This window comes from Electrona antarctica, assembly GCF_951216825.1.
Source record: "Electrona antarctica genome assembly, chromosome: 2".
NCBI classification, from domain to species: domain Eukaryota; kingdom Metazoa; phylum Chordata; class Actinopteri; order Myctophiformes; family Myctophidae; genus Electrona; species Electrona antarctica.
In genome coordinates, this window is record NC_136807.1 from 41,342,071 (window position 1) to 41,368,359 (window position 26,289).

The 26,289-nt window shown below is 43.3% G+C and overlaps 1 protein-coding gene across 1 annotated transcript in view; it reads right to left on the reverse strand.

The window, feature by feature from the left end:
- Positions 1-1,182: 1,182 nt before the first annotated feature.
- Positions 1,183-26,289, reverse strand: part of scn8aa (sodium channel, voltage gated, type VIII, alpha subunit a) — a gene marked incomplete at its 3' end in the record, with an annotated part of 62,303 nt that continues 37,196 nt past the window's right edge. The window contains exons 14-26 of the mRNA XM_079515460.1: positions 23,128-23,301; positions 21,985-22,341; positions 21,084-21,515; positions 19,175-19,292; positions 18,457-18,611; positions 16,195-16,368; positions 10,429-10,551; positions 4,054-4,338; positions 3,598-3,651; positions 3,307-3,444; positions 2,987-3,091; positions 2,519-2,789; positions 1,183-2,342 (exon numbers count right to left, since the gene is read on the reverse strand). Of these exons, the coding sequence (XP_079371586.1) occupies positions 1,183-2,342; positions 2,519-2,789; positions 2,987-3,091; positions 3,307-3,444; positions 3,598-3,651; positions 4,054-4,338; positions 10,429-10,551; positions 16,195-16,368; positions 18,457-18,611; positions 19,175-19,292; positions 21,084-21,515; positions 21,985-22,341; positions 23,128-23,301 (3,546 nt within the window). The remainder of the gene's footprint in view (positions 2,343-2,518; positions 2,790-2,986; positions 3,092-3,306; positions 3,445-3,597; positions 3,652-4,053; positions 4,339-10,428; positions 10,552-16,194; positions 16,369-18,456; positions 18,612-19,174; positions 19,293-21,083; positions 21,516-21,984; positions 22,342-23,127; positions 23,302-26,289) is intronic.

The window sequence follows — 26,289 nt, forward strand, 5'->3', positions numbered from 1 at the left end:
GCAAAGCCCTCTCAGCGCTTACATCCTCCATTCACCTACAATATAGGCTGCCAGTTGAAAAACTCAAGTAGTGAAGGGAAGGATCATACTACTATCATTCCCCAAATATGCTATATACTACATATATACTGTATGTATCATATCATTTTCCATAATCATCATTTTCCAGGTATAGTTCTCTTAATTTCTCCCACCCAGATTCAGCCTCAAACTTAAATGGTCAAGCCACTGCAGTGGTTTGAGAATTAGTGTCTTGTGGACTATGATTACTCATGCATGGTTCCTGATCAAAACATGCCTTCATGCAAGTAATTTCTATGCACTGAACGAGCACAATAATTATTATTTATCTGGAACTCGGTCTGAACGAGTTCCCTTCAGCCCAAATCAGAACAATGAGTAATGATTTCTACCCATTCAGTGTGAAAGTCCATGTAGAAAATGTCAGTATAACAAAGAGGAGATGAAGGGACGAGTGACATGGGCTAAATGTAATCTTTTTTTGCTGCTCAAATAACATAAAGAACTATACTCGGCACAAACAAACAAAAAATAAACTATCTTGTTGACTGTTCTGGGCTTCCCCTCCTCCCTTTCTCTCTCTCTCTCTCTCTCTCTCTCTCTCTCTCACACGCTCTCTCACGTTTCCATTCTGGCTAACCTTGCTTGGTTGACTATTGTGTTTTCTCCTTGATAAGCACAGTAAACTCAAACGTTACAGAGCCTCCATCAGACTGCTAACACAGTTCTAGTGACATCTGTCAAGCCACGATCCCATCCCGTAGAGGTGGGCCGTTGATTCGAGGGTCCACACTTGGTGGTGGCAGAGATTTAGCATTTTTCCAATCGTCTTAGCAGAGATTTCTGTCCCTTGGCAGTTGGTCCCCAAAAATGTGTGTGTCATTGGCCAGCACACGTTTAAGTCATTTGTTTTTTGTGGTTGTTCTTCAGTTCTAAGAACTTGGTCACGATGCAGTTAACTTCCATGGTAAACTGATTGTGTTTGATTTGGTTGTCTTTGACGACATAAGAAACCATGTTTCCTCAGACGTGTGTGAGTCTGTAAACATTTTTTTTTTTTTGCGCGAAATTTGTTTGAATTTGAATTTGTTTTTACATTTATTGGGGCTTGGGCTCAGTTTTCTCACTATTGTCTTTATTGGAATTAAGTCACTGAACCCACTAACACTTGGATTCCCGCTCATCTTTTTGGTTTCTATCCTTCTCTTTCCTCGCCGCCTTCTCCTCGTTCTCCTCTTGTTTCTCTTTATCAGGTTTGGTAACACTGTCATAAGAAGGGAGAGAGGCTGTGGACGGTGTGCTCTCTTTCTTCTCCTGGTTGGTCCTGCCATTTTCAAGCTTATTGTTGAAGAAGGGGAACCGTCTGAATATGATTCCACGTCGGATAAGGTGGATACGGTAGGCGTTCTGGATGATCCTGGCAGAGACGTCCTCCTGTTTGCGGCGCAGCGTCGTGGTTATAGGCTCATAAGATACTTTAGACGGGTTGGCTTGCACAAAACGCTCTTCCATCTGCGCCCTCAACATGTCCAGCTCGCCGCTGTCACCCAGCACACGCTTGGTGAAGGCAAACAAGATGTCCAGGCAGTGAATGCGATCGCCGCTCACCATGGGCATGTCCATAGCGATCAGTTCAATGGTGTTGGGTTTGGGCACGCGCAATGGGTGCTCTAGAGTGTCTGCAAAATCACCCAACTTGGCAAAGGTGATGAACTGGGAGGCAGTAGGGTCGAACTTCTCCCAGATCTCGTAGAAGGTCTCGAAGTCGTCCTCACTTAGCGGATCTGTGCTCTCCTCTGTGGCAACACTGAAGTTCTCCAAGATAATGGCGATGTACATGTTGACCACAATGAGGAAAGAGATGATGATGTACATGACGAAGAAGAAGATGCCCACTGACGGGTTGCCACAATCACCTTTTACTGTGGTGCCAGGGTTCTCCAGTTTGGGGTCACAGTCTGGTGCGTAGTTGAGGATGGGCAGCAGCAGGCCGTCCCAGCCAGCCGACGTGGTGATCATGAACAGGCAAATCATACTGTTGCCAAAGGTCTCGAAGTTGTACATGTCGTCGATGCCCGCTTCATGTTTCACATAGCCAAAGTTAGACATGCCAAAGATGGAGAAGATAAACATGACAAGGAAGAGTAGGAGGCCAATGTTAAAAAGGGCTGGCAGTGACATCATTAGGGCAAAGAGTAAAGTTCGGATACCCTTGGCTCCTTTAATTAGGCGCAGGATACGGCCGATTCGAGCCAACCTGATTACCCTGAACAGGGTTGGTGACACAAAGTACTTCTCAATAATATCAGCCAGGAACATACCTGAGGGAGGAGAAAAGAAAAGAAAAGAAAAGAAAAGAAAAGAAAAGAAAAGAAAAGAAAGTTAGAAATGTGTGCTTTTGAACAACATATCTTCTGTGTGAACATAATCTACAATACATTATGTAAAAGAGGAACATCAGTCAAACTCCCCCAACTAATCCAAAACCTCCACTCACCAACGATGGACAGGATGACCACAACCACATCAAAGACGTTCCATCCGTTGGTAAAGTAGTAGTGCCGTAGTGCACAGAGCTTCAACAAAAACTCCATGGTGAAGACCACGATGAAGATGAAGTTGACCCAGTATAGGACATTCTCCGTATCATCCGACTGGTCGTCTGTCTCCACCATCATGGTGACCATATTAAGGCAGATCAGGATCATGATGGAGATGTCAAACACCTGCTGTGTCACAAAGTCAAACACCATGCCCTGGATGGGGTTCTGGGGGGAGGGGAAGACAAAACGGTACGGCACACAAATCATCATACCAGTCGCACAAGATACAAATATGTAAAGTTTGATAGTTTCAAACAAAAAGCACCATCTATTGAATGAACCAATTTCAATAGAATAGTTATGGATCTTTATTGCTGCATTTAAAGGCTTCAACAGCGACCATTGTGAAAAAGAAAATGTACCTGTGGTCGAGGAATAGGTTTTTGGGGCTTTTTGGAACCCAGTTTCTTCATGGCGTTGTAGTACTTCTTCTGTTCTTCCGTCATGAAGATATCCTGACCCCCAAAGTATAGGGACACACAAACATTTGGTTACAACCATATTTTGACATGGTCAAATTGCCACTACTGTATATCGAACTTGAGGACACCATTCAAAGTGATAGGGCGACAGAAAAGAACAGGGCGACCGTGTCCATTGAGTTCAATGGAGAAGTGACGACATATTCTATTCGGTTCCTATATAGAAGCATGCAGTAAAGAGAGTCAGAAAGGAGCCATATCTTTTTCTTCTGTTGGTTAAAGTTGTCAATGATCACACCAATGAAGAGGTTGAGGGTGAAAAAGGACCCGAAAATGATGAAGATGACGAAGTAGATGTACATGTAGATGTTATCTTCATAGATGGGCTGGTCCTCCACCTGGAAGACAACATGGTGTTAGAAGTGTGATTTATACATTTCATCAGTACAGACTGAATTAAGATTTATCACACTTTACTTTTAATGAATGTAGGCAAGTGCCTGAAATATATTGAAATATAAGTATTCTGATCATTATTGAAGGACATGTACCTTTCTGGAATCCACTGCAGCATACATAATGTCCATCCAGCCTTTGAATGTGGCCTTTGAAAACAGAGAGACGACTAAGTGCACCTTTCTAAGTTACACTCAACATCCCAAATCAATATATTTGACTAAATTACATTTATTTTAGGTAATATGTTTTAAATTGTAAAATAAAACTCAAACTCAGAATGGCACTGATGTGTTACCTGTGGAGGAGCGTGTGCATGAAAACAAACTCAGAAATGAGGTGAAGAGAAACGCAATCATGGAAAGTACATGTAAAACTTAAACCGTGAAAGCAAGAATAATGCATTTGTGACATGTTTTGGGTGAAATAACAGCGAATAACAGAGAATGTTATGTAAAAAAAACAAACAGAATTGCAGTAAACAGATGAGATAAACCCAGAGAGAGAGAGAGAGAGAGAGAGAGAGAGAGAGGATTGAGGGACACTCTCACCACTTGCAGCAAAGCCAGGTAGCCGGCGCCCACATTGTCAAAGTTGATCTTGACATTCCTCCACCTGACCTCCGTAAAGTTCTGAGCTATGAGGGCGAGACACTGGGTCTTGTTGTCCACCACGTCCACTTTAAAGTACTCCTCGGACGTGTCATTGAAACAAAAGTAGTACTTGCCCGCAAACATGTTGACCCCCATGATACTGAAAATCAGCCAAAAGATGAGGCACACCAGCAACACATTCATAATGGAAGGGATGGCACCCACCAAGGCGTTGACTACCACCTAGACCAAGGAAGACAGGATATGACACGTGTGAAAACCAGTAAACAAATGCAGTGCAACCAGCTCCCCATCAACAAACACTGCACACTGCTATGGCGTTACACTTAGTACAAACAAATGGTAATCCCATGTAGTTTTGCTCATGCTGTTTCCGCGATGGTGAAATTCACCAGTATGATTGTTTGCTATAGCCATATTGAGTAGAAAAACTGCACACTACTGGGCCGAAGGCCGTGCATATACAAACACAAGTGTTCATTTAAAGGTGCTTTAAGTTATTTTTGTTCAAATAAGTGTTAGCTCTATATTCATATAATCATTGAGTGTTTGTTCAGTAGAAGGGAGTCTGGTCTCCCAGTTTCTCCAGCTCTTAAACAGAAAATACATTTTCAGGTTGGGATACCATTTTCATCCAATCACGACAGAGAACTGATACAGAATACAGGATAATGAAGTGAAATTCAAAGTGATGAAACAAAACAAAAGATTTGCTGGTCACAGACAGACACACGTCACGGACACACACACACGGATGGATGGTCGGATGGATGGACAGGGGACATTGTCTCTGTGTGAGCAGACAAAATTGGAACTGGATTGGAACACTATAAATTTGAAGATCATGAATGGGTTTTTTCTCAGGATCGGATGAAATTGTTGTCGCTCACCTGACAATGTATACTCTTGTTAATTAAGCTGGAGAGACGGGGAGACCCGGTTACAGAACAAACACTCTAAATAGGATATATATATATATATATATATATATGATTTAATTTAAAAAATCACACCCGTGTGATTGGGGCCGGGTGGGGACAAAATGTAGCGGACATTTGACCGGAATTATCTTACCGTGGTCAAATCTTGAGACGTGTGGGGACAAAGGCTGTTTATAGAAGGGGCTAGCGCATCTAAATGACGGAGCGGTTGCGTATTTTTTGTTGAATTACTCATGACAAAGTTGTAAAAGTCAACAGTATGTATGTCCATAAAATAAGCAAGCAGCACGCGCAGACAATACACTAGTTCTTTCTTTTTATTTATTATTTTTTTTATTTATTATTATATTTTCACAATCTGATACAACGCCGGCTAGCCTACTTTCTAATGTTTTGATAATTTGCGCGACAGATGTATGCATATGACGGTATAGTTTGAAACTAGTGTATTTAAGAAGATGATCAGGTAATATAATTGTGAAAAATAATAATAATAAAATGATTGAAACAAAGAACTAGTGAATTGTTTGCTAGCGTGCTGCTTGTTTATGTTATGGATATACATACTGTACAACTTTGTCATGAATAATTCAACAAAAAATACTTGCACAAATAAATTGCATTAAACAGTGCTGCCGGGCGGGTCTTTGCGCAACCGCTCTGTCATTTAGATATAGCGCCCCTTCAAAATATATCACTTTAATACAGCACCTTTAACTCTAAAATTCTACAAATGTAATGGACCCGTACATTTGTAACCTTTCAGAGTTAAATGAACACTGTGTACTGAAGTGTGTTACTTAGATTAGGAGGTGGAAGAGCTGTATCAGTCCCATTCCAATTAGAGCAGCACTGATGAGACTCTGAGACGCTCTTTGATCTGACGATGCATGTGCATAGAATGGCTTGAGGGATGCTCAAACACACGTTCACGCCTTCCCGCACGCGCGCGCGCACGCACGCACGCACGCACACACACACACACACACACACACACACACAGGCACGCCATTATCCTGCAAGGTACAGTATATATATACGGTACAACTTATAATGTCATGAAGTAATTCAAATTTGAGTGTTTGCCATAGCAGAATGCAGTGTTCACTCAAGCCACCCCACTTCCCTCACAATCAAAATCCTCCCAGTCTTACAGCCCCTTATATAAACTAACCTAAATCAAACATTGAGCAGTCCCCCCCCCCCCCCCCCCCCCCCCCCCAAATCTAAGCTTCGCTAGCCCTCCCATCAAACCGCCCATAAACTCAAAATAGCAACAGTAATAAGCTGAGCACATATTGGACGGCTCACTAAGGCTGACCAGCAGCTCTCAGGCATACAGCTGGGCATGCATGTCTTTTGCACACTCATTTGTGGAGCCATATTCCCTCCTCATTACAGACAGATGGACAGACAGGGCAGAGTGCTACAGCAGGGATTCTCTCAGCGTGTCAAAGGCGTTTCGCCAACTGATTCGGGTGAAAACACTAAATTGCAAAATGTGCGTGGAAAGGTACAGCATTTCTGGCAGTCACATGCAACATACCGACAGGAAATGGCTGGGCTGTCCCCAAGACACGGATCACGAATTTGGAGGAAATATAAAATTGTGTCCTTGAGACACTGCAGGTATTGTACATAAATAATTACCAAAAAGTATAACAAAATAAAATACTGGTACATGTAAAATGCTTCTAATGAAGTAGAGTGATTACACCCCAAATGAGCACCACACTAGTGTTGCTAAAATGTAAACAGTATTGCCTAATTGATGCTCCATCACACGGCAGCATCGCACAAAGTGAATAGCACACCTACAAGCTCTCAACACGTCGCATTCACGATGTGCTGTGAGCTTGTAGGTCTGCTATTTTTGTGCGTGACGCCATCGTGCAACGAAGTATGAATGTGGCTTCTAGCTGAACCTCCCACTTCACTGTCAGAAAATCCTCTGCGCTTGCTGAGAGAATGGCTGCCCGCTCTAGCCGAGGTAACTGAATTGAATTGCTCATAGTGTTTGAAAAAAAGAATTGGGCCATGATTTGTAGAATGCATTCTCAGAAAGAGGGAAAATGGCTTCCAAAAGTGCATTATGTGCATCGGCAATTAGATCGTACATGCGTGTTACATGGCATTGTTGTGCAATCTCAGGAACTGCTCAAATCAATAAATTAATACATAGAGAATGTATGGATAGAGAGACATAAAGAGATACTGGCTGAAAATATATTTGCTTGTGTGTCTGGAAAAGTGGATGTTACGGTATGTTTATGGGTTCAGTATCTGATACATATCTCAGGTATTAGTGTTATTGTAGCTCTAACTGTATGTACAGTATTGGTTTAGATAGGATAATGGAGCCCTGAATAGATATCCAAAGGCCATATAAATACTAACCTCTTGAATGGCAAAAAGAATACGTTTTAAAGAAAAAGCATTTCTCATGAAGGGTTTGGGTGCAAATAAAAACAAGCTAGTTTAAAACAGGCACAAGGATGCTATAGATATTGTGTCTTTTTTTTCTTTCTTTTTTTTTTTTTTACAATGCATTATTCAAAATGTAAGAAAGAAGCAGCATAAGAGGAAGAGAGAGCAAAGAACATTGTCAGAGGGGTGCCTGGTGACTCAGCCAATTAGTGCACCGACCATGTGCCCCTTGTGCAGCTGTGACAGCGAGGACCGGAGTCCCAGTCTTGTCTCGCATTGTCTCTCCTCTCTCTGCTCTTAGATTTACTGCCTCTCTGAACTCTCCTGTCTAACTAAGCAATCAAAATGCCCCCAAAAAATAACATCGTCAGAACAGGCCGCGATCATTGCATGTTAAGCAGTGCAATGTGTTCAACTGAAGCTGCACAGCTCGCCGGTAGAGTTGCATCGGCTTCTGCATTCCACTGTGCAAGACAACTCAAGTCAGCAGGGATGTAAAGGGTTCTCACCATTCTATCTCTTCAGAATCTCTTTCATGTGGTGTCATCTCTCCATTCAGGTAGTTCCCTATGCATTTATTTATTGCTTTGACCTCAAATTTCCACTTTCAGTTCACACAAAATGACAAATCATTCGATATAGAAAACGAACATATAGTTGTAACATTGTAGTAAGAAATTAATACGGGAGAATTAAATTAAAATGCTTCTATCACTTGAATTACTGGGCCACCCTCATCTCTCATGCCATATACACCCAATCATTCATAGGGGCATTGGCATTTCACTCTCACATTCTGTTAAAACAAATGCTCCATGATTTACCAACCCCAAAAATGAGCGTGCATGCATGCGTGCGTGCGTTTTTGCTTTTTAACTCTTAGATAAAAAAGAATGAGTGAAATAAAGGGTGCATGGAAACCAAATCATCATTCATTAAAATATTACTAACTATAGAATGTTGGTGACACATTCATGAGAACATCCATAAAGCCTATCCAGGGCCTAAAAAGCTGATGTCTGCTGAATATCTATATCGATGCATACGATTTTGCTGTGAATGGATGATCAATTGACCCTCTGGGTAACAGGCGTTTGGCACCTGTCACCCGTTACATGCTGGTCTGTCATTTTTGGGACATGTATATAGGGAGACATTCTATCTGCCTATTGAAGACAGAAAGTGTTCTCCGAACACTGCAGTTGCTAGTCAACATATGGAACAATGCCTACCCAGACCCAATGCACTAAGACAGAGCTCCACTGTGCCCAATGTTGCCTCCCAGTTTCACTTGGAATGGAAGGCAACAGAAAGCCAGGCCCTGCTGTATGCTCCGTGTGGTGCCATGACATGAGAGCAATAATGGCTTGTTGTGTGAAATGGCAGACTAGAATATTTCCTAAGCTTCTGCCTTAAGGCTATGAAAGAAAATGGAAAAGATATTCTAAATGACATATCTGGACTGTGTTCAAATAGGGACAGATTCCAAAACGAGTACAACGCCACAGTACTTTTGTGTCAGATAAAATTGAAATTGCCTAACTGGGCATAGCTCTGGCTAGAATGGGACCGTTAGCGGATCATCCAGTGAACCAAAGTGCTGACTCTGGCAGAAGCTTAACAAATATTTTCATCCCAAACCCACAACAGCATACAGTACGTATGTGGATTCTGTCTCAGTTCCTGATGCAAATAGATCCTGGACAAAGCAGGACAGAGTGTGTGGGTGGTGACACTCCAGTCGTCCGGCCCAGCGGAACTGGGTCGAGATGGAGTGAGCAGTGGAGGAGGAGTACGAAGGGGGGGGGGGGGGGGGGGGGCGTTGTACAATATGTTGCACATAAGGGTCTGAAGAGGAGGTGAGGGGGGACGGTCAGAGGTGACGGGAAGCTTAAACTAGAAGACAAAGCAACCAGTCCAAGGAGAGCGAAAGTGTGAATGATCAACAGATTTGACGGAGAGAGAGAGAGAGAGAGAGAGAGAGAGAGAGAGAGAGAGAGAGAGAGAGAGAGAGAATAGAGAGAGAGAATAGAGAGAGAGAGAGAGAGAAAGGAGAGACAACAACCAGGTGCAACCTATCACTACCACCAGTCACAGAGAGGGCCAATCAGAGGTCTGCATATTAAAACAAGATGGTTAAAATGAAAGAAAGTTCTGCAAACCACAGAATCTAAAAAATGCAGATTCCTTCTAAAAGCTTTGGTGTGACTGGTGGGGGGGGGGCAGAGGTATCGGCATGCTCCTGTTAATTGGTTCCTACTGGTTGTTCTCTGTGTGCCAAATGCATTGAGGGATGCTGTGAGCTGAGGAGGGGAGTGGAGTTAGGGGGGGTATGTGGAGGTTAAGTGGGAGAGGAAGGGGGGGTTCAATTTAAAAGCAGTGGTTGAGAATCAGGCCAAATGAGCAGCCAATTTTTGGTTCAAATGCTCATGTGAAATGGCATGTGTGACTTGGTTAGCATTGACCAATTTTGCATTTACTATACTAAACAAATAAATCCAGAAGATGATGTAGTTTGACTTATAAGTGATCTGTTATGTGATGAGGCAGCTTTGTGAAATATCCTATATTTCGTGGTTTGATTTTGGTCATGAAACAAATCAATTCATACTTAGATGTTCGATTTCAATTGAAACATAACACATAGGTTGTTGAGAGGAATTAGAACTGTTATTTTAACTCAAATCTCTCAGCTGCATCATGACTTGTTCATTATTTCTAACAAAAGGAATGGAACAGGTTTGTGCATAGATAGGTGACTTCTGAATTGTAGTTTTTCCCCCACCTTTTTGTTTTTGTTTTATAAATCCCCCAATATATGATTTTGGAATTTCTGTTCTCTCAGATTGGTTCTTTTGTTCTTTTTCCTGGTTCAGTTCTAGCATGCTTTATAAACTGTTGAATGGGCATGCGGAAGGATCAGCTGCTTAGCTTTGGATCTTACCCTCATCCCTTCAAAACGCGACAAGGCCCTGAGGGGTCTCAAGGCCCTTAGTGTCCTGAGTGATTTAATGGGCCCTAGATCGGAGTAGCCCAGCGCATTAGCTACAAGGCTGACTATAGACACCTACACAAAAACAGAGAAGCAAAAGAGGTTCCAAACTGTTAGAAGTGAGAAAATTCACTAGGGAGAGAGAGATGGCCCTGGCATTGGCGGAGAGTTGCTTAACATACACACATAAATCTATGCATGTATATACATGCATAACATTGAATTTATACATGTGTATACACTGAGAGAGAAGGTCAAATGTTTAGTATAGGTTTTATGTGCGTAGTGTCTTAGTAGCAATAGGCCAGAGGGATTGTTTGTCTGTTATTTTAGGGCAGCTGACGAGATGTGAAAAGTCCTTTGCACCTGCGAAGAAACGTGTGGTTTAGAGAGAGAGAAGGAAAGAGAGGAGAGAGAGACATAAGACTCAAACAGAGGGTCAAATTGGCACAAAATGTCCTACAAGATTTAGTACAGATACACGCAAAGGGACTGGGTGGTTTGCAGGGTGAAGAAGGTAAAGAAGAAGGGGAGGGAGAGGGGAAAGGAGAGAGGTTATCCTGTAGAAGTTAACACAAAACCCAACAGACTTGAAAGCCTTACCCTTGCCCCTCTAACACGTCGACCATGTCGCTCTTGGGCTGAGGCATAAAATCCCATACAATTTAAGACAGACAAACTAATGGAACCTAAGAGAAAGAATACAGGTAAAAATGTACAAGTGTGTCATTGTCTTTCTTTCCGTTTTCTTTTACACATCAATGTTTTACACATCATTTAGAATCCAATAGGAAAGCCACAGTCACATGTACAGTACCACACAATACATACATAGGATGGACGTTAAGGGCAGATCAGCTATTGTTATTAGCACCGGACGGACGGCACTGGAAGGACAGAAATACACAGCGAGTACAGTAGAGTTACACACAGTACAGTCAATTGTTAACAATAACGCCACACAATAACACCACACAACCTCAAAGGAACATGTGCAAACCCCTTCCCACTTTCTTTCACCAAGGTGGTGGGCGGCAAGGACCTCCAAATATGGTCCAGGGACCCCAGGGGGCCTTGAGGGGGTACCGGGGGGGGGCCCAGCAAAATGAGGATCAGTTTAAACACAGATATAGCTGATATACAAGCTCACAACACGTAGCGTTGCACTGTGAGATTGTAGATCTTCTAAGTTTCAACGATCAAATCAAGTCATTTCAGGATTGTTGATGTTGAAAGCTGCATTGACCTGAATTGACCAACATCTCTAATGAAATGTCAAGGTGCAGAAACAATCATTATTTGATAAAGCAATATGAATTCAGGGTAAATGGCATCAGCTCTTGTCTTGATGATCACCTTGAGAAATCTAAATGTAGACTTTTCAAGATGGCCTACTAGTATAGGAGTGAGTAGGCTCACAAGAATTACAAGTTTCAGATCAATTATATGAGCTCACAATTTTGATGATAAGTGCAACATGACAGAAACCCTAATCTGATGCCCCTGGCCTAGACAGACCTTTCTTATTTTTTCTGCAACTTCTGTTTGCTGACTGGAGACTGGCAGGGCAGAGGCAGGGGGAGCACCAGTTCCTTAAGAAGAAGGTAAATATCAACAGTGAACACATGTGAAAGCACCTCCAACTAGCCACCGACACCAACCGCTCAAAACTCACTGCAGGAAGTACACAACATCCAAAGCTTACCGGAGTCACGTGGGAGGAACAGGCAAAATCTTCATTTTGACTGATGCCATCTTCAACATTTACAATAACACAGCAGCTTTCACTTATTTAATGCTGGAGCCAGCAGATCTGACCATAGCTAATGACAGCATCAAAGGTGTTTCCTTTGAATTTGGGCTTACTGTAACTCTCAACGTTGTTGTTTTTGTCCAGGATGTTCTGGACATGACCTATATTCGGATTTTACTCTATAAATTTAATCACTTATTGGGACATTTTCCATTTGGAAATCAATAAGAAGCTGTCATGAACAAATTGGCAGCAAGCTGGGCTACTTAACCTTCCAGGGAGAAAGTAAAATAAAGATTTTGCCTTTAAATAACTACAGTACAAGTAGTCTGGGGGGTCTGGGGTAGTTTTCACCTTTAGCCTGACCCTTTGGAGAGCCCCCCTCCCCATAGGGGTGGCTGTGGTAGTGGTCTCAGTGTCTCAGCATCCATCTCACAGAGCTCTGCAAGGCAAGGCCAGTGACATCTGGGGCTGTGATCCCAGGACGATGACGGCACAAACCAAACAGAAACTGAATGGAACTGAAAACCAAAGGGAAAAGAAAAGAAAAAAACACACACACAAAAAATAACAATGACAGAAATCTAGTGAAAATGAAAGATGGATGGAGGATGGTTGCCATCAGCCTCACTCCACTCTCACATGGCTGTGGATCGACGCTCCAGTAAGCGAGTATAGAATTACTTAACCATTTTCTTTATGTTGATATTTAGATAACTAATAATATAGAGTAACTACAGTAATATAAACATATATGAATGTTATTTTGATGGGTCAAAGCCTGATTCATTACTATAATAATTCGCAAAAAAGGATAATTGCGTTCAACTTATTTCATTCGGTTTCATTACTATTGCTACTGTACAGTAGTACTACACACTAATGCGTTTTTCTGCCAAAAGTTAATAATTGATATGAAAAACATGTTTAATTCAACACTTTCTATTTAGTCTGTGTTTATAAAACACTAAGGAAGACCAATTGACCAATTCAGAACGGCATATCCTGCCCTGAGCGCCAGTTTCAATGTGCTCCAGAGAAGCATGCAGGAGTATGACCACTATAGAAAAATGACTGCATGGGTTCGTGAAATCTCAACCCACCGTTTCCTTCACTATACTGTGTTATGCTTTCTACCAAACAATACTCCAGCTGACCAGCTCTAGGACATTGTAACACAGCGGCAGTAAGAAACTCGATAGGCGTGGCCTTGTAGTGTTTCATAAACACAGGCTTCGTAGAAAAAACATTGCTATGAATGGGATATCAGATAGAAACGAAACTATAGTAATGAACAACATAAGAATAAAGATGTCTAAAACAGAAATTCAAAAGAGCATGGGCATGTTCACAAGCAAAACAAACATGGCACATACAGTACACAACCACGCTGAGCGGGCAGAAAACACAGGCGGGTGTAATAATGATGGTGTCTGTCCCCCCTTCTGAGCCCATGAACATGGTGTCACCTCACAGCAAAACACAGCATCACACAACCCAGACTCATAGAGCAGAGCACAACGGCTTCTTTCAAAGGGGGGGGCGGGGGCGCTGGTTGTGGACCAAACTTACCGCCAGGCGCCTGTCCCTCCACCATCATCATTACTGTCTGAACATCTCAGCACAACATCACTACATTTCTGAGGTTACACTTTCACACAAAGGGGCTGAAACCAGGGTTGGGGGGAGGAGGAGGGGGAATACTGTATTGACAGCTTGGGAAAACGCTGTCATACGACTCATACCGCACTTGTCCCAAGTGTTTGGTTTCACAACACAGACTTACAGTACTGTGCCTTCAACGTGGGGTGTGGGGGGGGGTGGGGGGTCAAGGGGTGAAAGGGATCGCATTCTTCTCAATTAAATTGGGTCATGGTCAAACAATCATAAATCTTAACCCTAACGCATCTCTATGCGTTAGTGTTAAGCTAAACTCTCAAGACAGATTTTCCACTTTCTCAATGAAAATTTGTCAGCAGGATCGCTTGTTCAGGGCGGGTCTTTGTGCAACCCTATCAGTGTTTTTGAATGACGCTTTAGCTGTCCTAAAGCGTCATTTAGCTTCCTGCTCTCCTAGCAGGAAGGCCCTTGGGCAGGAACTTGGAAGCAAGCAAATTAGAATAAATGGGCACGGCCAACCCTGATATTCAGGGCAGGCATTGAATTGAGCTTGCCCCAGAGATAAAATGTAAATAAAATATATTGAATGGGTTCCTAGATTGGGGTTAAGTATACTGAAAACAGTTTAGCATTGACTCATTCTAGTTTTCAAAGGCATGTTGTAAATGTGAGAGAGATTAGATCTGGTTACAGTTATGAGCACATTATCCTTAACACATAATAAGAGCAAGGTTATCATATTCAATGATTATAATAATAATGCAGTACACACCAGTCAAAGCATGACATACTTGCAATCTACATAAATGTATGAACGTTAATATCCATGCAGTGAGAAGTATTTGTATTATCCATTCGGTGCAATGTGGTTAAGATTACTTTGCCATATTGATAAAGAGTCACTTTGGAAGGATCTCATAGTGTTATCAATACATTAACTTCTAGATCAGTGGGGGTCCATTCACAGGTATTGGCCGAGGTGTTGGATACTGCAGAGAGGTGGTAAGTTCATGGGGAAGGCCAGAACACGGGGAAATCCTTCTTCTTTCCAATCCCCTACTCATGAACTATCATGTTAATCTAGTAGTGCAATCCAATGTTGCATTTCCCCAACACCCACCCTTGTCAGTTGTCACCCAGTTGTCTTAACTGTGAAATACATTTCAATAAACACATTTCGTTGTCCATATGCAGCATATGGTAATCTCTCTGAAAATCAACATCAAATGAAAGATAGTCTTTTTGATAATGATACACCAATGTAATGTTATCCCTTTTAGCAGTTTGAACCATATTATGGGTACGTTCATAACTGCTGAAATACAGATGGAATAATATCCCCCGCTCTGGCCTTCCAAACTTATTTGACACAAGGAGCAGAGCATTACAAAAAGGGAGAGAGGACAAAGGTACATATCAAACATTAGGTCAGAGACACAGCAAGAGGACATCTTTAGACATCAACACATCTTTGGCACCATCCAGTCCCACTGGACTGAGTATGACTTGAATATGTGTGTAATAAATCAATAAACATGGTTAATGGTTATTGATTGGCTGATTCTAATTTGTGCTGGCATCCATGCCTGCCTGAGTAGCAGGTTTTCCAAATTGGAATCAACTGTCCTATGTAAACCATTAGGAACTGGTTCCTATTGGCACACAATATGAAAACAGACTACACAATTCCCTGCTTGTGGCACACCAGACGCTTCTCTATTCACAAACAGAGAATTGTCCTTCATATTCAAGCACCTCATACTGATAAGAAATCAAGTAGAAAGGGGTGGGGGCGGGGCAAGGTTTTTTTTGCTTGATGGGTCTGCAAAGGTGACATGGATATGTGCACAGAGCAAACAGACAGACTAGTGGTGGAGTTTTGTAGAATCCAGTTTATAAAATAATTAAGCAAGGTTTTTTTTGTTGCTTGCTGTGCACAGTATGTCCTGTCACCTTTTGCAAGCCTTGAAGCAGTTGTTCATTTTTCTAACCTATGTGACCACTCAAGTCTAACCACACCCAATGGACAACAGTAGGTTATGGATGTATGGAACTGCATAGAACATGCAAATTGTTCCACAAATAATATTAAATAAGATGTTTTATTTTTTATGATAATGCTAATAATTGACACAAAAGGTTTGTGTACGGTATTCATAGTATCGCATATTGTACCAGGGTGTGGTTAAACAGAGCATGCCTAAACTACCCCACACACACACACACGCACACACACACACGCACACGCACGCACGCACGCACGCACGCACGCACGCACGCACGCACGCACGCACGCACGCACGCGCGCACATACACACACTAGAGGACACAGGAGTAGGACTTACATCCACAATGAAGAAGTCGAGCCAGCACCAGGCGTTGGTGAAGTACTTCACAAAACCGTAGGCCACCCATTTCAGCAACATCTCCAGAATGAAGATGTAGGTGAACACGCTGTCTGCATACTGCAGAATGACACGGACGGTCTTCCTCTGCTCAATGTACACATCCTCGAAGGCCTATGATGGGGAGACGGGAAGGAGGCTTATGTCAGCTCGGACAAGGAGAGAGAAAGAAATACGACAAGGCTTGATGATTCATATTTCAGCTGATGAAAATGTATACAGTGCTACAGCTCAATCACAGCTGCTCACTAACCATGATTTATTGCATTATAAAACACCACCCCGTACTTAGAATATTTAAAATATCTCCCCCACGTTAAGGTGGCTACAGAATGTGCAGGTCCAGGTTCTTGTCAAAGGATTTGACATGCTTGAGAACATAGCCCTCCTGGCACCAGAAATAGATCCCCCTTATGATAGATGGTACGGTCCATTAATCACAAGGTGCTGCACTGATGATACTGGCCCGTCCCCCTGCCCAGAGCCATCTAATAGAAGAGTTACGATATTGAGGGGGCAGAAACCGAGCGCTCGAGCGCTGTTCATGCAGCCTGGAGAGGGACAAGCTGGAGTTTGAAATACATTGTGTGCAACATGCCAACTGTTTTAAAGTATTGTACAGTAACAACTAAACTTAAGTCTCTGTAATGTTTATGTTTTACGATTACTACAAAACAATCTAAAATAAAGGGATTTAAGATCATTAAAGCTGGGCTGTTGCCTGGGTCCAATGCATTTCTGCCTACTTTCAGTCCAGGACTAGGTCCAGTCCCTATTTGTTGTCCCCATTCTCAATAGAAGTCTATGTAGGAGAGCCGCCATTGGACTGGCCCCATGAAGTGAACGGAGTTTGCGTCTTACTCTATGGCTCTGCCCCTGCCTGCCTGCTTGTGGTTGCTTAGAGCAGTAGTTCTCAAAGTGGGGTCCGGGGACCCCCAGGGGTCCTTGAGGGGATTCCAGGTTCCCAGCTAAATGAAGGACAGTTTAACCATTTGAGCACTATTTAAAAACATAGTGCTCAAATGGTATAATGCACAAAATAGGCTTTAGCAGCCCAACTGACAACATTAAAGAGCAGCTTCTGTCATTTTCTACAATATTACAGACACATACAGTACAGTACATATGTATATGTGTTCCAAAATATGACATAAGATTATCACTAGACACTATTCTACACAATACAGTGAAGTATGAGGTGGACAGGCGCGGGATTCTAATCCACAATGTAGCCATGAGGCCTGTGAAAACATTACTGGTTATTAAGAGATGTATCAATACTAATCATAAAAGTAGTAATAATGCATTCTGTATTTAACAGTAATCTAAATCTTTTACCACTGAAACTACCGGTATATGTTTCTAACAGAGCTGGTATAGACCACCTCCTCCTCCACCATCTCTCCTTATAATCTCTCTCATCTGCTATTTGTAGGGCCGGATCTACCATATGGGCACTTTGGGCACGTGCCCAGGGGCCCTTGGGCACCAGGGGCCCCTGGGCCCCTCAAAAAAATAATATATATATATATATGTATTTTTTAGCTCCACAGAAAACTTCCCTGCTAATCCAAATGAAGTGTTTTATTTTATTGTTGGTGAGAAGGAAGCTGAAAAGTGCAATTGTGTGTAAAGCAGCAACAATGCGCTAGATTGGCTGTCACTCTGGGGGGGGTAGGCGACCGGAAATAGGCCAATATAACGGCATAAAACTGCCCCAAAACGGCTCCAAAACAGCAAATAATTTGCGCGCGCGTGAAGGGGGGCCCTTCGAGCTTCAGTGCCCAGGGGCCCTCAGAGGTGTTAATCCGGCCCTGGCTATTTGTCTCATTAATGAAAGCACAAGAGAGCAGACTTCATTAAAATAAGTTTCTATACAGTATGGGAGGGGAATATTATATTAGTTTAGTATGTATTATGTATAGTACATATACTGTACACTGCTTATACACTGCTTATATGCATACTGCTACTGCTACTCTTAGTATTGAGTCTTACTTTGACCTCTGATTTCTAAATTATTTTCTATATTTGTCTCTTGTACTCATTTCTATTTTTGCTGCTGAGGCTTGCTGTTGACTTTCCATTGGAGGATTAGGTACATGTCCTCACAGTGGAGCAACATGACTTGGGTAAAAAGATTGGTGAAGTCACCTTTCAGCGTTTCAACCGAGCAATCACGAAGGCATTCTTAGTTCTTACCAGGGCACCGCTACTGAGAAGAATCATGAAGATGATGACGGTCTCAAACCAGTTGTGCTCCACGATCAGGTAGCTGGTCTTCCTCAGCCACCACCAGTACTTCCCCCAGCCGAATGTAATGGGAACGTCACAGCACTTGTACTTGGCCACGCAACCTGAAAACGCACAGAAAGACATTCAGCGTGTTTCCATGATTAGGTACTGTACCGATTAGGTACTGTAAAAGCCAAAGCTATGCAAATTTAACTAGCACATTTTTGTCTGTGAATATATATATATTTGTTAAAGATTTGTTTAAGGCTTTTCTGCCTTTATTGATAGTTTCAAGTGAAGATTGACAGGAAAGAGGGAGAGAGAGAAGGGGAGAGACATGCAGCAAAGGTCGTCATGAAGGGCCAGAGCCAGAGCCTATATGTGGCATGCGCCTGAACCACTAGGCCACCAGGCACCCCTTTGTCTGTGATTATTGTGTTACTGGGAGATGTACGTATACCATAGATAGAAACAAGAATGGACATATCCTATTTTGTGTATTCCTAATATGTACTACATCTTAATACAAAATACCAGTAATTCCCATAGCATGTACTGTACCACAAATACAGACTAAATTGCCCTTCACCCGGCAACCGTATACGACTTCCTGCTGGGCCCTTGGGGAATACAGTATAGTGATATGGAGTGTGGCTAATAGAGGCAATAGGATCAGTGGTCTCACCATCTGTCCAACAGGCATCTGGGTCCAAGTACTCCTCCACCGTCTCCACCACCACCTCTTCAACAACATCTGGCTTGATGTCTATGGTGCTGCCCTCTGACGAGCTGGTATCATCCATCTGGAGAGACACATATATGCACAACACATTATGTGAGTGTGCATATGTATATTGTGTGTGCGTGCGTGCGTGCGTGCGTGCGTGCGTGCGTGCGTGCGTGCGTGCGTGCGTGCGTGCGTGCGTGCGTGCGTGAGTGACTGACTGACTGACTGACTGAGTTAAATTAACACTGATGATGTTAAGGGAGATAAATGTAGAATTCATAAATGCTTCACATACAGTAGTTGATTAGTTGTACAGCCACTGGATGAAAAAATATATATACTTCTACTATAGTATGACTAGGAATACACAATAGATTATTCTCTCAAAGGCATACCCCAATTATCTTCAATACAGCTGAAGCTCAGGTTTCAATGTCTAATCTGTCTGAAAAACCACACCAGAATTTGATCTACAAGCTTTTACGATATTGACATGAAAGCTGTAATAATCACTCAAAACACATCCTCCACATGGACATTATAGAAATGGCGAGATCAAATGGCAGACCGTCTGCTCTGAGAGAGCCTTAAATGCATTTAGTAAAAGACACTGGTCAGCGGATATGAGTATGGAATGGAATGGAAACAAGCCGCAAGGCTTTCTTGGGTTCATCCTTTTAGCAGACCTTGTATTGTATTTCACTTCCCAGTGCTTGTCTATGCAAACTGTTAATAAAGTATACAATAAATCAATCAATAACAGTAAGACGCCTGAGGGCGAGAAGCGACCTCGCCCTCACTGGCCATATATGGAGCGTGTCTTGAGTGTACAGTGTTTGATGAGGTCAGATCAACATATGGAATGACAGAACAGGTCAGCTCCATATATGGAGATATAAGGGAGAACTAAGGTCTGCCCCATCTGACTCCGCCAGATGGGGCAGTAGAGAGTACACAGGTTCCCCGAGTCAGGTTAGGGCGCGGCTGCACAAACTAGAAACACAAGTAGGCCATGTATGTCCTATGACTTGTGCGCAAGCAGAGTCCATTTAAAGCAGAGTCCATGAGGTGCGCTCACCACTGCTGGTACGACTGCTGCTCTGAGTCCTAAAGCTCTCTGTTGCTGTCTAGGTTTGAAATACAGCAGTGGTCAGTGGTCCCTCATTGCCCGGTGGAGTGCACCGACATACACACATACCCAGCCGATACATACCCCCTATTGACCTTATACCCATTTTGAAACGTTCTTTAGTTACGTCATCGAGAACAGTGGTTTCTCATTGGCTGGTGGAATGTACCGACATACATAGCCAGCCGATCGCTGTTCTTGGTCCCTGATTGGCCGAGCGACGCCACCGACATACATACATACTTGGTCCCTGATTGGTCGAGCGACGCCACCGATTACAGTACTTGCACGCTCTGCTTGCGCAAGTAATAACTAACGGCAGGCCTGTCTAGAGTTTAAATGGACAGGTTATAATTTGTATCCCACGACCATATACTAATATTGATGACATCAGGGATCTCCATAGTATTGAGTAATGGACGAGGGTTCATTTTTGTGCCTAGTTGTAGACCACCACAACCACAACACCGGACTTGGACGGTAATACAACAACAACTGAATCCTGTATTAATGCCTATGCATTTGCAACAATACCTCGATTTAGGCTACATACTAAATTCAAAGAGCTAGGCTGTGCTAATGTCCTGTACAAACTAGGGTTTGTTTCATCCCAGTGCATACAAAGTAGATTATATTTTTGTATTTCCTTCCATTCATCATCTATCGTGCAATCCAACACAGTGTTCATTTAAACTATATAAAGCAACAATGGGCCCAATTCCACCCCTTCACACTGACCTCTTTACTCATTTCGCCCTCCGACTCGCTGCTGAAGTCTTCTGTGTTGAGGTTCTCAAAGTCGGACTCCCCCACGGCTATGGGCACGCACACAGTCAGATTGGGGTTGTGGATGAAGGACATGTGGTCTTCATCGATCATGTAGCGGCCCACGCTGCTGCCAATGCCAGTGCCGTTCTTGATATAGTCCAGGTCCAGGCCAGAGTGATTGGGGATGCACATGAGCTTCTTGTCGTACATGTCGCCCAGGGGCTTCTGCTCCTCGAGTGGCTTCTTACCCATGCTGGCCATGGTAGCCTTGAACCAAGCGATGCCCGTCTTGATGCGCTTGACCGAGATCTGAAGGTTGTTGGGCTCGCCATCATCATCTGTTGCTGCCAGGTTGTCGGCACTGAATGAACTCAGCAGCAAGGCAAGGAATAGGTTCAACACCTTTTAGGGGGAAGATGGCACAAAAAGCAGAGAAAACAAATACTGTAAGTGCAGCCTGACGAAACCACGATCTGTGATTGTTTCCTTTTTCTGCCCATAGATTTTGTCCCCACAAAACTGCTGAAAGGATTCAGTTTTCCCACTTTGTCCATTATAAATAGTTCCCTCACCACTCGTTCAGTACCACCCATTTCAAGTCCTTCAGTTCTTAGCAATGTTAGATTGATTTCTAAACTCCCATTCGTCTCCAAATGTTTAAAAACAGTTCTGTATAAACAGCTTAGTGACTACTTGAACACCAATAAATTCCAATCAGGTTTTTGGATATGCCACAGCAGAGAAACAACCTTACTGAAATCACTAATGATCATCATTTAGCAGCTGATGGCGGACATTTTAATCCTGCTTGATCTTAGTGCTACATTTGACACAGTTAACAATCGTCAGTCAGTCCAGACTGAATACTCACCACCAGGTTACCGATGACCATGACCATCATGAAGACTGTGAGACACATGCCTTGGCCTGCCACCTCCATGCAGTCCCACATGGTTTCTATCCACTCTCCACACAGCACACGGAACACAATCAGGAACGCATGGAAGAAGTCGTTCATGTGCCAGCGGGGAAGCTCACAGTCTAAGGCGATCTTGCACACGCAGTCCTTGTAGCTCTTGCCGAAGAGCTGCATGCCCACCACGGCGAAGATGAAGACGATGATGGCCAGCACCAGGGTCAAGTTCCCCAAGGCTCCGACAGAGTTGCCGATAATCTTGATCAGCATGTTGAGGGTGGGCCATGACTTGGCCAGCTTGAACACTCTCAGCTGAGGTTCAGGTGACAGTGAGAGAGCGGAGCAGGGTAGAAAGTGGATAGGAGGGAAATGATTCAGTCAAGGATTCGATTCAAATCAAGATACTGTATATCTTAAGATATTTCTTTTAAATAAGATTATGCACCTTGTGAGAAGAAATATGTTTAGAAATATATACACAGTTTATTTAAAAGATTAGATTAGTGACAAAATGAAGAAAAAGGAGGGCCAAGCATTTAGCAAGGCACTGCTCAGTAGCTATAATAGGTAGCCGCTCAATTTGTAGGAGGCGTTGTTTGCTTTATCTATGATTTATGTCGGCTGTGTCTGACAAGTATGTCAACTATATAACAACAGTATAACAATGTTCTGCCGTGCCGTCTATGCACTTTGTACAAGGCCTTTGTACAAGGCTTCTTGTACTTCTGTTAATGTGGACCTAAATAAACAGTCTGCCTTTGTACAAGGCATTCTTTTTTTTTTTTTTAAGATATTTTTTTTGCGGCTTACGCCTTTTATTGGTTTTTTGAAGGGACAGACAGTAGGCTGACAGGAAACGGGAGAGAGATGGGGGAAGACATGCAGTAAAGGCCGTGTCGGGCTCAGGAGTCGAACCCGCGGCACACTGCGACTGGATTACCAGTCGGGTGCCCAGACGGTTACGCCACCGCCTGGGCCTGTACAAGGCATTCTTGTACTTCTGTTAATGTGGACCTAAATAAACATTTCAAATGACTACTGGACTCTCTCACTCTTTCCGTTTAACAAGGTTGTGGGAACCAGCTAGGGAGTGTTTACCAATCGGAATGAGCGCAGCACCGACAGGCCCTCTACGTCAGCCAGAGCCAGCTCCACTAAACTCAGCGTCACAATGAACCCGTCAAAACAGTTCCAGCCTTCCTGGAAGTAGTAGTACGGATCCATGGCAACCAGCTTGGCAAACATCTCCACTGCAAAGATCCCAGTGAACACCTGGATGGGAGTGAAAAGACAACAAACTATTAGAGCGAAATCGCACTGGATTAATAACTTCCTTCACAGGGGAAGTTGAAAGTTCGATGAAAGCAGGCTGCATGGTATCACAACTGTAGCCTGGCGCGGCCAGACTCATAGCGAGGGTTCACTTCAGTGAATCCCCGTTATGAGGCTGGCCAAGCCAGGCTATCACAACTGTGCATTAGAGATGTTTAAGAATAATCCATCTACTTTTATACTTCACATATTTCCGAGACCCATTTAGGAGTACTGCAGGAATGAAGACAATTAAACAAGTGAAGACAACTTGTAAGGTATTATGGATGAAATGGATTACATTACATGTATTGTAGAAACCTGCAATAAAGGACAAAAAAAGGAAGAATCCATCACACTACACCAGTAGTAACAGCACATTAATGTACTGTAGCACCACAGGAAAGCCATAACAGAGACAGGCTTCTTAATTAGCTTAATGTATGTGTAATGTGTGTGTGTGTGTGTGTGTGTGTGTGTGTGTGTGTGTGTGTGTGTGTGTGTGTCTGTGCGCGTGCGTGCATGCGTGCATGCGTGCGTGCGTGCGTGCGTGCGGCGCGCATGCGTGCACACGTGCACACGTGTGTGCGTGCGTGCACACGTGCACGCGTGTGTGCGTGTCCTGCACGCGTACAGTAGTCCCGACTCCAAGGATAGTATGGACCATCTGTTGTGTCATGATATCTGTTACGCTTTGCTGAAGGTCATTCATAATCACTGTCTGAGCTGATGAATACATGTGTGTGTATACTGCCCTACACAGCCTCAGTGCAGTAACTACGGCAAGAATGACACTGTGTTTCCACTGGCATATACATTACGTGATGCAGTGTACTAATTGTTTCTCTAATTTTGCAACAGGGTCACATTTACTACATGTGTCCTGTGTCCAACTAGACAAGGAAGAAGGCAATTTGCATATGTAATCCAGGGGCTATTGCCAGAGACACTGGACAGAAAGTGGAAGATCTGGTCAAAGCAATGGGAGATAAACCAGAGTGACGTGCCCGACTGATGATGATGATGATGATGATGCAGTAATTGTTCATGTATATATATATAATTATATATATATATATATATATATATATATATAGGCAATGGTTTATCCTTTTGATTTGACTGATTTGACTTTGAGGCAAATAAATAACTCAATGTCGGCTTTGTAGGGCAGTGTAAATCTACTGTGTGTGTGTGTGTGTGTGTGTGTGTGTGTGTGTGTGTGTGTGTGTGTGTGTGTGTGTGCGTGCGTGCGTGCGTGCGTGCGTGCGTGCGTGCGTGCGTGCGTGCGTGCGTGTGTGAGTCTGTGTGTGTGACTGTGTGTCTGTGTGTGTGGCCGCGTGTGTGCGTGCGTGCATGTGTGCGTGCGTGCGTGTGTGGATCCCCATTCTATGACTCATATTGCATCAAGGTGACCTCGAAATGTCCAGGAAATAAATGATGCACAGCTTGTGGCAACACCCACACGTTTCAAGGGAGAGCACCTTATCTAAAATGTTTTTCTGCTGTACAGATTACTCCAATATTCCTCCAGCTGCCTGTGAGTTCTCGTCTTATTTACATTTGCAACCCATTGGCTCCAACAGGGTCACAGCCGATTCTGAATCTGATTCTTATTTATCACACTAATCCAGGCCTTGCCGTTAGCTTTAGCAGCTAGACACCCATTTAGGCACATATTTAGGTTGACTCTGTTTGAGTGACAATGCTAATTTGGATAATATGGCCAGGTCGAGTAGTGGCCCAGGCACCATTTTAGAGTAGCTCATCGATCAGGCTCCATGAAATATTAATACAGGCCTCCCACCATGCAGTCAGCCAACCAACCAGCACAGAGACAGCTAACAGCAGCTCCTCTCAACCAGAGGACACACAGAGAGAGAGAGAGAGAGAGAGAGAGAGAGAGAGAGAGAGAGAGAGAGAGAGAGAGAGAGAGAGAGAGAGAGAGAGAGAGAGAGAGAGAGAGAGCGAGAGACAGAGAGAGAGAGAGAGAGAGAGAGAGAGAGAGAGAGAGAGAGAGAGAGAGAGAGAGAGAGAGAGAGAGAGAGAGAGAGAGAGAGAGAGAGAGAGAGAGAGAGAGAGAGAGAGAGAGAGAGAGAGAGAGAGATAGGGAGAGGAGAGGAGGAGAGGAGAGGAAAAGGGAGAGAGAGGGATAAAGACAGGAGGAAAGAAAACAGATTTGATGGAGAGAGATAGAGGGAGAGAGAGAGAAATATGTGTATGCTATGCATGCGCGCAGCCGCGCACACATGCACGCACGGCCGCATGCGTGTGTACTGTATGTGATGGGGTTGATGTTGGTATAGTAGTAGACATGACAGACGGTTTGTGTGTGTGTGTGCGTATGTGCGTGCATGGGTTAGGATGGATGAACAAACAGCTGTAGGGGGAGGAGGGGGAGGGGTGTTAAGAGGTCTGGGAATGTTTTCATTTACCTTTGAATGCACAATGAAAGAACTGCCAATTACACCATGATGCGCCCCAGAAACATCACTCTCAACAGTGGAGGAGATGTTCTCATAATATAATAATATCTCATATCTCAATGTCTCATTGTCAACCCACTCTCAATAGATCATTTTTCTTGTGACCACCGCGCTCTGACTTATGGTGAGTTACCCGTTCAAATAGATCAACATGTATGTGACAGCCTTCATCAGTGTGATGAAACGCTGTCACACTGATGGAGGCTGGATAGCCGAAACGTCTGTCATTCGATGTTATAAAGAATAAAAACTAAAATGCAGTCTTGGTGTGTGCGACCCATCACATTTCTTACAACCCACTCTCAATGACACAACTCTTTACTTATACTATGTATATGCACTTTGATTTTATATAGCATAATATGCACATACATATAACACACACACTCTCTGGGAGTAGTGAGGATGGATATAGGATCAGGAAGGAGTACATCAGAGGGACAGTGCATGTCAGATGTTTCGG